A 13,585-nucleotide genomic window follows, 5' to 3' on the forward strand; every position below is an offset into this window, starting at 1 on the left:
AATATTCTTCTGATTTTGGTGAAATTGTTTTAGAGGCTTCTGCTGTTAAAATGTATAATTGAGAGAGCATTGTCCATTTGTATATTTTCATTTAACTGATCCTCAGTATAACACTCACATCTAATATTAGTATTTGTATAGAAATGGTTATCTGGATCTAGATTTTCAATGTATTTCTTCTGTATGTGGATTTGCCATTTCTTTGGTGTTAGATTTATTGCTCAGACATTATGTTCAAATAGTCACTCAGCATTGGCATTGTTAATACTGGACATGTTGCTGCTGTCTTGGCGCGCTAGTACGAGGGTGAATTATAAATTTATCGAAATGTAGATAGGCAATCTCTCCTCTGTCGCGTGCTGCTTTAATTTTTGGGATCAATTCCTTTCTTTTTTGCCAAATGGCTTCTGTAAAGTCCTCATTTATATACATATTGGAGCCCTTTAAGTTCTTTGTTTTTTGTAAAACCCTTGTTTTATCTTTGTGTTTTTCAAATTTTACAACAATAGGCCTGGGCCTCATCCTCCCAGGTTCTAGTTTCCCTATATGGGTGTGCTCGCTCCACCTCGATCTTTTCCTGCCGCTGAAGTTTTTCCTTAAAAAGTTTTCTTATTTTTTCTTCTGTGTCTAACCATGTCTCTCCCGTTGTTTCCTCTACTCCATCTATGACCAAGTTGTTTCTCTCTGATTGTCCTTCTAGGTAGTCAATTTTGTCAGTTAAGACCAGTATACTGTCACATACCTTATATATTTCTGTTTGCATATCTTTGCAGTGCTCCATTTGTTTGGTTTGACTTACTTTAATGTCCTCAACTTCCTTCTGTGTAAACTGTAAACTGGCTTTTACCTCTTGTAGTTGCTTTGTAATATTGTCAAGTCGTCTTTTCAAGGTGTAAATCACCAAACAGTTGTGTGAATCGGTCTTTCTATTTACACCTTAGGAGTAAGTGCTTAGAAATTGACTTGTGCATAAATTGAAGGTGTGAGGAAAGTGTCAAGTGTGGTTGTGTGACTTAGACATCACTTGACTGGCCAGATTCATATTTAAAATACACCTCTATTGTCAAAACCAATGAATTCAGTGATGCATGATCATAGAAGCTTTACTAACAAACTGATACATAATGGTCATGAAATTGTAAAAATAAGTTAACCGGTTTTAATATTAACACTAAACTACAACACTGTTAATTGTCCCACTGAAATTATTGTTTTTTTCTTTTACAAATTTTAACAGTTCATTCATATTCTTGTCATTCTTGTCACGTCAAAATAGCTCATCCAATATCCTTATATATAACATATAACTCCATAACACAAGTTAATAAAAGTATATTGTTCACTCCCTGGATAGAAGCTGATTTTCAAGTCATAGTCCTGATGATTGTGATTTCCTTTTATTTGAATTCCAGAGTATTGCAGTGGAGCCAATAATATAAAGAATAGAGGAAATAGAGTAAGTGCCTTCTCTTCCTCTGCTTTCAGCTCCAGAAACTGCTCACCATGGACCCCACCAAAAGAATCACATCAGAACAGGCACTGCAGGATCCCTACTTCCTGGAGGACCCATTACCAACCACTGAGTGAGCCAGGGCAACATTTGTCGAGAACTTTCTTTTTCTTGATTTAGTAAATAACAACGCAGCCCCACTGTGATGTAGTCCATGAAGTAGAAGGAATGTTTGCATTCCCTTACTGGTTTTTCCATCTAGTTTATTACAGCAGCTGACTAGCTAACGTGATTATGCAGAAAACACAACAGACCTCTATCTCTATCTTATACTGTACCTACAGTGTGTTTGCTGGGTGCCAGATCCCATACCCAAAGAGAGAGTTTCTCAATGAAGACGAGCCAGAGGAGAAAGCAGAAAAGGTAATTCAATGTCGGTTTTACCAGTAAAAACATTATTGGCTGTAAGTAATCTAATGTAGACAGCAGTTTGTTTTTTATTTGTAGAGTAATGCATACACATGACTTGACTATATCAAGTCCTCATGAGAATTCAAAGCATAAAAAAATGACAAAGGAAATGATACTGAAATGTTGGCTGTTGGGCAGAGTTGGGCTGCCAAAATTAGTCAACTTGTCACGACGAAAGTTAATAGTTGACAACTTATTTATTTATATATGTATTTATTTATTTGGCACTTTGTTTTTCTGTCAAACGTGCCTTGTCTCCCGCTTTTCACGCTGGCTCTAAACCGAATCTGTGACACATTTGCAGTTGTGATAATCAGGGTCATCCGTGGTGTAAACTGAAGCATTGTGGGTAATGCAGTGCCATGGCTAACCTATGTTAGCAACAGAGTCCGAAGGTTCGGGCGCATTTCAGCCAAAATACTTCATACAATGCAAACCTCCCTATCATGGGAGCACGCTGGTGATAAACAAGCATCTAAAAAGGCTGATGCCTGATTTAATTTCATCGTCGAATTGATGCGGTAAACAGTATAAATTTGGTTTATGGTATAAATTTGTATTCAGTCAACCAATTGCTACAACGCGTGTTGATGATGTCATTGTAGCTGTCTTGGTGTGAAAATAGTTTTAAGCACTTGACCCTTTTTTGCCCGTCCGGCCGCAACCCTCCACCCTTGACCTAGGTACCCTTCCGGCCGCGACCCCCCGGCCATATTCATAAACATCGTCGGCCCCTGCCCCGTTCCGACCCCCGCCCCTCCAAAAAAGAAAAAAAAAAAAAAAAATGCCCCCGCGAGAGGGATGCTAACGGAAGAGGTTTATTTAAAGACAATTAGCTGGCTAACTTACTATTCAAACCCGCTGTGGACACGCTTCAAACGCGCCACTTACTCACGTATTTAACCATGTAGTGTATGGAACTACTTTTCCAGGCGTAGTTATTCGCCCTGTGATTTCCTCAGTGCACCGCGACATGCGCAGACTGATATAATTTCAAGTGTTATCAGTGATTCAACTCGTCTGTTAATGAATGCAGTTTACGCAATAAAAAGAAGCTGAGCTCCGCGACTTCTCCAAGTTATTAAGTTGTGAAAGACACAACAACCCAGCTGCGTGTACTTACTTCCAGTGCGAGCCATGGGGTTGGTTTTGTCGTATTGTATAATTTTTTAGGTCCAACAGACGACAAGTCTGTAAGCATGTAAGCAAGTTACTTATTTATTTTCGACACTTCCCCTCCTTCACACTTCCCGCCCTTCAAAATAAAAGCATGCCAGCAAACAACTACACAGCAGGTTTGCTACGGCGATTTCCGGAAGTAGGGAAGTGCATGATGTGCCAGTGTCATTGAGTGCGACGCGCAGCTTGATTTTCCTTACGGACACAATTTGTTTTGAAAGAAGCCTAAAAAGAAGCCTTTCACTGAGTAGGCTGAGATGAAATTTAGCCGCCTCGCAAGTACGTCACACGCATGAGGGCCGATTAGTGGGCCGGACTAAAATCCACTTCCGGCCATGCTTAGTCCAGCCATTTTTTTAAATTTGTCACGCCCCACCCCTCCGCGCTAATAATGGGCATCCGGCCAGGGTCGGATGGTCCGCCCGGTCCGGCCCAGGGACGGACTGCCCAGCTCTGGTTTTAAGCATGTCTGACCACAAAGCTGGAGGAACTGCCAGCTGTAGATGGGTCCACGTCCAATAGTCACCCAGCCTTCCTGCTTTCCCAGCTTCTCGGGAACTCGGGGCAATGCTTGGCACTACGCTAAGTCGCTAACTAGCTAACTTGGGCCGTATCAGCTACGAGCTCCAGCTGGCTTGCTAGTGGGCCACTTTTTGTCCTTCCCTGGTGCAGAGAGACTCCTCTAAGTCACTAATCGTCACCTTCATGATGGCAATAAGACACTCTTATGAAAAGTATCATTGTCAGTAAAAGAAGGCAAGGAGTAGCTAACGAAGCATACAACACACGAAGAAGACACAACCGATAACAGGAGAAGCTGGATCAGCCATGCTAACCGCTAAGCTAATGTGAAATGTAAATAGTGAAACACAAGAATAAATGCTCTGGTGGTACAGTACACTTAACACAAATTTGGCTGGAAATGCATTACAACGGAGAGTCATAAACTATGAACGGGAAATTACCAAGTAAATTAATAAGTATCGAAAAAGAAAATAAGGAATCAGTATGTTACCACATATGTCAGTAGGGAAAAGTCTGTAAGATTAAAAGTACCGGTACATCGATATATAGTGTAATAAATATATGTAATATCATCAGTTTTATGCGAGTTTTGTGCATTCCAATATTTTGCACAGCTGAGTCTCAAAATAAGGCCTACATTTTCTTTTTGTTTTTTTATTGTTGCATGTTCATTATTTATTTATCAATTTAGCTTACGTAAGGGACTACCTGTATATGACCCGGTCCAAACTCCCCAAATCCTTTCAACATTGGGGCATTGTTCACCAAAAATTAGACTAACACAAATTGTGCAAGGGTATACAAAATCCTTCGAGCAGATTTGTAGCTTACACGCAAGCTTGCATAGGTTGAACCACAGCTTGGCCAGCAGTGGCACACGTGTCTGTGGTTGACCTCCAGTAAAGAAAGAGGCATTGTTTCGATGTGGAGCCTCTGAGAACGCACAACTCCTCCATCACGCTGGAAAACAACAGCTTATCCAAGTGTGTTAGTCACATGCTTTGCTGCACAGTGCCTGAAAATTTGGCATTTGTAATTGTGGTTTGTGTGCAGGAAGTGTAACAGGAAGTAAAAGCACACCAAACCGACCACTAAACACACTCACACTTTTTTTGTTGTTGTTTTTTACCTGGTTGCTTCGAATGTTCAGTTCAGATTTTCCTGGTCCCGTTGTTGAAATACATTCTTCAAATAGCAGCCATTAGGGCTGGGCCGATAATTCGATATTGATATGTATCGCGATTGACACGTGATCGATACCAATAGAAAATGCCTTCGATAAAACGTTAGATAGAAAAAAAGAAAAACAAATCCGATCGCAGCATGGTGCGTGATGTAGGCAGCGCGCTTCCGCCTCCAAACATGAAGAAGAAGTGTTTAAGCCAAAGAAGAAGCAGCTTTTAAACCAATGAGGAAGAAGCATTCAAACCAACAAGAAGAAGCTGTTAACTCAACGGAGCATGCTCGCGGGCCCGGCGGCCGTGCGCTATGCTCACGTCCAGCGAGCGAGCGCCGTAACTTAATAAATGACCACTCAACTCAGTACAACTCTTACAATTAAATTATATTATGCATGATAAGTCTATTAAAAACCAGTGGATGGAGCCACGGTGTACAAGTAGAGGAGTTTTTGTCTTTGACATGCTAGCAGTAGTTAGCCTTATCCGACACCGGCATCGCACTCAAGGTAAAATCAAGCAAAGTAAAATATGAATGGACTATGGCAATAATGAGTCCGCTGAAAAGATAAAGTAGTCCTAAGACGGTTGGTCAATGATGATGTATGCACTGCAAGAGAGTATTCGTTCACTTACATTGGATGAACATTGAATGAAGGCTAATATATGTGTCAACAACTGCTTTGGGGTAGACCTAATGCAAATAAGCATTTACAATGCACTGATGGAGGACAAACTGCACATTACATTACATAACGATGTACAAAAACAGTCAACTGTTATTTAAAGAAAAAGTTCAACAAAATCAAAAATCATCAATATTGACTGATATGAAATACTTAGATTGTGACAGTTTTTCAAACATTTCTCAGCCCTTCTAAGCGCATTCTTTAAAATTGAGTTAATTTAATCTTTATATTGACCAGTTTATTTCACTCTTTCATAATTGCATTGACCTCTTATTAAAGGTTAAGTATTATGTTAAAATAAAATAATCTAAATGTATTTTTCTTCGGGTCATTATTTTCAATAGTTTAAAAAAAGAAAAAAAATTCAATATATATCGATATCGACCAATATGAAACACTTATATCGTGATATACTTTTCCGTCATATCGCCCAGCCCTAGCAGCCATACTATTGTGGACATTTCAGTGAAAAGTGGTTTAATAACTACAAACACAAGTTGGAACAATAAGACTACTGCAGATGTGTAAGCCAAAAGCATTCCACACTGGTCGACTTTTTTCCAGAGGTGGGCATTCTGTCAGTACGACGACACCCGTTTCTGTAATCCATAGTAGACGCTACAATATGTTTGCGTACCAAACAGGACATCACGTACCTAGCGGTGGGCATTCCGTCAGTGACGTTTTGCTGACATTTTTTGGGGGGTGGGTACGGACTGACTGATGGACTGACCACCTGACGATTCCGATTGGGTTCATCACGAAAAATGACGAATGATGGACCAGAAAAATGTAGTAAAATGCCCACCTCTGTTTTTTTTTCATTCAAATGACTTCCGTATTGTTTTCTGCAACTCAGTGCTTATCTCTTAATGTTATCTGTGTGCTTGCAGAACCAGACACAACAGCACCAGCAGACAACAGGCCAGACTCAGACGCAGAACCAGCAACAAACGGCAGCCCAGCAGGCCCCATCTCAGCAGAACTCAACCCAAACCAATGGCACCTCCGGAGCCACTGGAACCAACACTGGAGGGGGCTTACAACATGGACAAGACCAGGGCCCCCCCAATAAAAAACCTCGTATCGGACCCTCTGGTACCTCTTCAGGCACCGGGGTGCTCCAATCAGAGTACCAGGTTAGTATATGGCTTTACAATCAAAGGTTCAGGGTTCAGTGCAAGTCTTTTTTCCCACTTTTCTTGAATGCAGCATAGCAATGCCACTTACTCTGCGTAATGAGAAGTGAAGCCACCGGCGGCCACCTTACATTGGCACTCCTTAAGCACGCCTAACCTGAATTAATTCAATTCTCTGCCACAGTCTGTGACGTATGGTTGTACCAAAAGTCTGGGAGAAGCACTACATCCATATTTCATCAGTAAGAATGTGATTATAAATCTTCTCTTTTAAGGTCCTGTATATCTGCAAGTGCTACTCAAAGATAGGTCTGCATCATGTTGTCAAAACCATCAACAATGAAATGTAAGCAAAGCCCATCGGGAAAAAAATGTAAACCTAGCCTTTGTAAATCACTTTACTGAGATAATATACTTTTACAACTATTTAAGCAACAAATATTTGAACACAAACGGTTGAGCAACACAGATACTGTATACGGATAATAAAACAAACCTCAGAGGCATCTATTCTTTATCCTCTCTGAAAAATGTTTGTCTCAGCATCTAACTGAGTCACTTACAGTAGTACTAGATGTACTGTTCGTCTTTGTATCTGCATAATCATGATGCGCAAACTTAAAAAATTAATTAAAATTAATTAATTACATTCTATTTGATTATGTTATGTTTTTATAAAGTATAGTATTACAAAGTGCTGTTTTTATTTTGCAAGGCAGCTGGAACGAATTAACGGCATTAATATTCATTTGAAAGGGGAAAGATGAGATATGGGTATTTTGAGTTACAAATGTGGTAACAGAAATAATTCAACTTGTATCTCACCACTGTATCTTTGGCACCACTGTATCTTTGTTGTGGGGAACACCAACACATGACGAGTGGACAACAATAGTCAAGTGATACGGGCTGTCTGTACATGCCAATGTTCCTGCAGACAGATCCGATAACACATCTTATGGTGCCTGTTGGTTTTTATTTACCGCCTTATCACAGCACCAAAATGGACAATTCTGTGTTGTGCATGTATGTGTAGAGTCAAATATGAGGTGCCTCAGAATTCTATTTGCCGGTCATACATGAGCAACACCATCCCATACGTCCATGTATAGCTTGTGTATAAGGCATGCTGCATATGGCACATGCTAGCCGTCAGCTACCAGCAGATGTTATTATTGACTGACGTAGCCAACGGCGTGCCACTGTGGGACATTGCTGTCACCGTCATCGTCCTACTTTTCCCCGTCATTGATTCCATCCCCACAGGCCACCATACAACACTCTGCTTCAATCCTGACATAATAGACGCAGGGTTGCAAATGCGTAGCATAAATATTTGTGTTCCAGAATGCAATGGGTGTGTGTGTGTGTGTGTGTGTGTGTGTGTATGTATGTGTGTATATATATATATATATATATATATATATATATATATATATATATTATATATATATTCCCTCATTATTCCATTTACAAGTGTGAGATAAAAGTTCTAGAGTTCATTTCAATGTCTGTGCTATTTGCAGTTGGAATCTGTTAGTGTCAATTTTCAATATGAGGTCACTATGAGTGAAGCAAGCCATCATTTGACTGAAAAATGTAAACAAACCCAACGGAGAGATTCCAAAAACATTCGGTTTGTCCAAATCAACTCTTTGGAACATTCTTAAAGAGTAGAGAGTAAAGCATGGTGGATTACTGAGAATTCTATCCCTGGTGAAGAAAAACCCAACAACAACAGTTGGCTAGATCAAGAACACTTGAGAACCTTGAGAAGGGACCATCAGGGTTATAATAGTTTGGGAGTTTGGATAGTTACTTTTTATTTCTTTTTGACTTTTGGCTTGGCTTTTTAAAGTTCAGTTAGTTTTAATTAGTTTTTAGAGTGGGTTTGTTAGATTTTAGTTACAAAAAAAAGTTGTTTTAGTATTAATTTTAGTTTTGTTTTTTTTCATATATATGCAGTATTTGTATTGTTTGTATCAAAAAAGGTCACAATAATTATTGCGTGATAAAGTAAACTACAATTCTCAAACGACTGTTGCTCACTCCTCTGTTCTGTCCATTAGCACTCCACCTCCCGCCTTGGTTACCAAAGCAACGTCCAAGGTCCCAATCAGCCGCAGAGTACTATGGGCTACACGTCGTCATCCCAACAGAGCTCCCAGTATTCCCACCAGACCCATCGTTACTGAGGCACCGGCTCACTCCTGAACCAGCAGAGGGGTGGACCTCCTCCACAGACGTCACTATTGGACGTAACCAGGACGTGGCTCCTTCATCCCGGTTGGACGTTTCTCACGGCATTACATCATTCCAGCGTTTTGACATGTAGTCACGTGAAGGCAAACCCATACGAACCAAAAAAAGCAAATACTGCCTCTCTGGTTCTGCTGACACATTTGGCTGTAACATATATGTGAAGGCGACACACGTACTCCAAACGTATGGCACTTATGAACACAACGTTCCTCACGAGGAAGGATTGCAGCTCCTATCTTGACCTTATATCGCACCTTTTTCTATTTGATTTGTTACTTTCCAAGCTTGATGTCAGTGTAAATATTACATATGGAGGCGGACAAGATGTAGGATGGAAAGCCCTTTAGTGGTATCTAAATCCTTGGATAATGAAATGCAAACTAGCGTACCCTGTCCTTTTAAGTAAAAAAAAAAAAGTAATACATTTATTATATAAACAGAAAGAAATGCAGGGAAATACTGAATGCGCAATTTAAGCTAATGTTGTTCTTATGAGGTTCCTATATTCAGAGCTCGAATGTACAGAAGCAAAAGTCTTTTTCCGGAAAGTGGTGTACATTCTGATCCACTCCATTCAGTAACCAGCCACTGCTTGGCCACGAACTGGAGGATCTTGGGAGTGTGTTGTTGTTTTTAGGCTACCAACTGGACACTTTTGCATCCAGCCATGAACTCGAACGTGCGCATAAAAGGCAGCTAACGGTAAGCGGCTCCCCCTCCGACTCCACCTTGTGTGCTTCATGAGACTGTTACTGACTTTTTATTGCTGAGTGTGTGTGTGTGGGTGTTTTATGCGTGTTTTAAACTTGGACTCAATAGAAATGCACTGACTGTCAAAGCAATCTGCAAAAGAGCTGAAACAAACGCTTGTGGGCCCAAACGACCCTTCCAGCCCCTATGGCCGAGCACGCTGCTCAGGTTTTATTTTTTTTAATGGGTGTGTTCTTTAACGCAACAGAATGAGTGATAGTAAATTATGCTGTCCTTTTTTTTGGAGAAGAATTAAGCTCTTGCAAAATTCTGGTATCAGAAAAATATTTATCAGATTTTTACTAGGAAACAAGCAAAGGCAGAATATTGCCAAACCCCTTATTGGACTTGGAACCAGGAAATAGTCTGCTACCCATTTAGCAGCTAAAATAAAGTTATTTTGTATGTAAGACGAGAATAGAATGTAAAATATTTAATCCTTAATTTTCTTTGCTTGATTTATTTATTTAACGTTTATTCATCCAGGTTAGGCAATGGAGAACAGGTTCCATTTGCCGACCTTGAGACCAGCAGAGTAAAACAGAGCCATCGGCTGGTTGAAATCACATGGTTCTTGTGCATTACAGCCAGGCGGCCATTTTAAGTTGAAATTCCTTATTTTGTTGTTCAGTCTGAAAAAATAACTGGCAGAAGTGGGACACTCCACAATGCGTTTGTTGAAAATACCTGCACTGTAAATTATTTAAAACTGCTCCTTGCTTGTTTAGTTGATCGTGCCATATTCATACAATAGCTTCTTTACTCCCTAAGTGCATTTTTAAAATATATGCTTAAAAGCTTAATTTTAAGTTTAAATCCAGTAGTACAGCGAGTGCGTGTTGTGTTAAAGAGGGCACCCTATTCATCCATCCATCCATTATCGATACCGCTTATCCTCACAAGGGTAGCGGGATCGTGCTGGAGCCTATCCCAGCTGTCTTCGGGCAGTAGGTGGGGGACACCCTAAATTGGTTGCCAGCCAATCGCGGGGCACACAGAGACAAACATCCGCACTCACAATCACACCTTGGGGCAATTTAGAGTGTGCACCCTATTCAGTGTCGTAATATTATTTGGAGGGAACAAGGGGCAGTTGAGCCTCAAGTAATAAAAATGAGGAAACACTGACACCAAGTGGCCGCAAAGAGAGTTGGACTTGACTGCCACATTCAAGATGTTTAATGTGTACAAATGTTTTAACCACGGTTTCAATAGAAACTCTACATTACTAGATTTTGTACCGGATCTTCTCCAACAACTGGGTTCTCCTGAGTGTGATGGGTCTTACACACTTTTGTTCAGTTACATTTGGAAAATATTTCATCTTTTCAATTGCACTTTTATAGTGAAAACAAACACCGCTTGGTCGTTTAATAATCAAGAGGATCGAAACCAAAAGACCTTTACAGGCTTTCCTCCTCCTTGGTTCAGTATTGGAAGTAGCAGAGCTCAGACAGTTGTTGATTATTTGTCGATTTGTCCTCTGAGAACGTACAGTATGTCAGACAACTCCTATGCAAATCTAATTGCCAGACTCAAGCTTCTTGTTATGCTGAGGTTTTGTTTTCATGGATGACGTGTATATTTTCATCACTACGTGTGTAAGAGTCAGTACACTTGTCCAAAACAGCACACACGTGTCTGTTCTTTTTTGTTGTGGTTTTGTTTTAAAATGCACTCTAAATGAAATATTGTAAAGAAATGCATGGTGTGTGTGTGTGTGTGTGTATATATATATATATATATATATATATATATATATATATATATATATATGTATATGTATATATGTGTGTGTGTGTATATATATATATATATATATATATATGTGTGTGTGTGTGTGTATGTATATATATATATGTGTGTGTATATATGTATATATATACCTATATATGTACATATATATGTGTGTGTGTGTATATATATGTATATATATCTACATGTATATATGTACATGTACATATATATGTGTATATATATATATATGTACATGTATATGTATATATATGTACATGTATATATGTGTATATATGTATATATCGATATATATGTATATATATACATATGTATATGTGTGTGTATACAATCAATCAATCATATTTATATTTATTGTGTCCATCTATGAATAGTAGACATTTTTTGTAAACTTTCCTCTGCCTTAATACAGTAGCTATTGAAAGGGACCTGTCCGATACAGATACAGGTATTTGTTACTACAGTAGTTACTGAATGTGTTAACACCACCTCAATATACAGTAGAATCAAGATCTAACACATTGAATTCATCATTGTATTATTATTTTTTACGGGGGTGGTGTGGATGGTGCCTTTTGTTAGTAACCCATCAATGTTTTTTGTTTAATTTGAAAACGTCCTTTTGTATTCTCGTGCTTCCTCACATGCATTTCCCCCTTCCATCTTTTGACCATGTTGCAGTTCGCGATTTTATTTTGTTTTTAAATTGCAAAGTGGATTTTAGCTGGGTCACATTTAGACAAGACTTCATTGAACTTTCAATGCAACTGTCATCTTTTGATGCCCTGGTATTTGTCACATATTTAGTGGTAAATTCAAGTGTTTTTAAAATGTCTTGCTTTGGACACTAAATAATGTACTGTAGATATGCACACAGACACACGAGTACACGCTTGTATAAAAATCTCAATTTTCCTCCTTTTTGATAGTATTTGCATGTGCCTGTCCTTTTTTCAATGGAAATGATGAGAAATTGTTGTCGTCGACGGTTTGTACAAACAGACGGACAGTCCATTTGCAGTGCTGCCTCTGCGATGTGTTCTGTGGCTGTTGGACATTTAAAGGCATTGTTTGGCCAGTATCCCACTTTCCCATCTTGCATGCTACGATGTGAACGCTCAGTGAATTGAGTCAGCAGACAGGGTGGAGTGTCTGTCCATCCTTCTATGTTCTCCTACACAGGTTTTAAATATTCATTTGGTCTACAATGTATTGTCTTTCCATAGCAATTATATATAAAGCAGCAATAGCTCACCACAGGAGAAGAGAATACATAATAGAACAACGCGTTTATTGAGCTGCTTTTTTTGTGAATTTGTCCAAATCCCACTGTACAAATACAAACTGTTAAATGAGAAAGAAAGTCATGTATATTTATTTTATATGCTCTATCGTGATTAAAAGAAAAACATCTTTTTTGTCTGCATCCCTTGCATTTCACAGCAACCGTCTATTAATAGTCACTTGGGACGCCACTGAAGTGTGACTGTGAACTAAATTTACAAGTATGTTTGTGTTTTTTATTTTATTAACACCGCAATGCATTGATCATGGATGGATAATTTAATTGTACTTCTGCATCAACTGAATGGCCACGGTGCTCACCTTGGTCACCTGGGGAGAAAATGAGACAAACAGACGGATATCTCAAAATCTCTCAGCTCAACAGTAAAGCACTAATACTGTCTGTCTCCATGTGTTACTGCACCATTTGTATTCATATGGTTGAAGGGGAAATCAACCCAAACACATTTTTTTCAAGAATATATTCCCAGCAGGCCCACTAGTTGGAACACGGCATTCTGATTAATATTGTGTTTTTGGAATATGAGTTAAGCAGCAAAATACACCCCTTTTTAGCCATCTCTAAGGGCGGCCACTTCTGTCGACTGAAAATGACATCACAACTGTTTAGGGCTCAGATAACGACCAATCATGGTTCAGCTTCAGAAAACAGGTCAGCCGTGATTGGTCGTTACCCGAGCCCTGAGCAGTTGTGATTTCATTTTCAGTCGACAGAAGTGACAAATTGGCCGCCCCCAGAGATGGCTAAAAACGTGTGGATTAACTCTTATTCCACAAACGCAATATTTATCAGAATGCCTTTTTTCCACTAGTGGGCTTGCATAGAACATATTCTTGAAAAAAAATATGTTTGGGTTGACTACCACTTTAAATGGTTATAGC

At 39.3% G+C, this 13,585-nt stretch overlaps 1 protein-coding gene across 1 annotated transcript in view; it reads left to right on the forward strand.

Annotated features, from left to right (window-relative positions):
- cdk19 (cyclin dependent kinase 19) overlaps positions 1-12,816 on the forward strand; it is a 51,749-nt gene extending 38,933 nt beyond the window's left edge. Inside the window, exons 10-13 of the mRNA XM_086019582.1 lie at positions 1,486-1,583; positions 1,795-1,873; positions 6,386-6,631; positions 8,701-12,816. Coding sequence (XP_085875708.1) covers positions 1,486-1,583; positions 1,795-1,873; positions 6,386-6,631; positions 8,701-8,826 — 549 coding nt within the window. The 3' untranslated portion in view covers positions 8,827-12,816. The remainder of the gene's footprint in view (positions 1-1,485; positions 1,584-1,794; positions 1,874-6,385; positions 6,632-8,700) is intronic.
- Positions 12,817-13,585: the final 769 nt, after the last annotated feature.

The sequence above is a fragment of the Filicampus tigris genome, chromosome 20, assembly GCF_054856515.1.
Source record: "Filicampus tigris isolate MCC_2025a chromosome 20, RoL_Ftig_1.0, whole genome shotgun sequence".
Lineage (NCBI taxonomy): Eukaryota > Metazoa > Chordata > Actinopteri > Syngnathiformes > Syngnathidae > Filicampus > Filicampus tigris.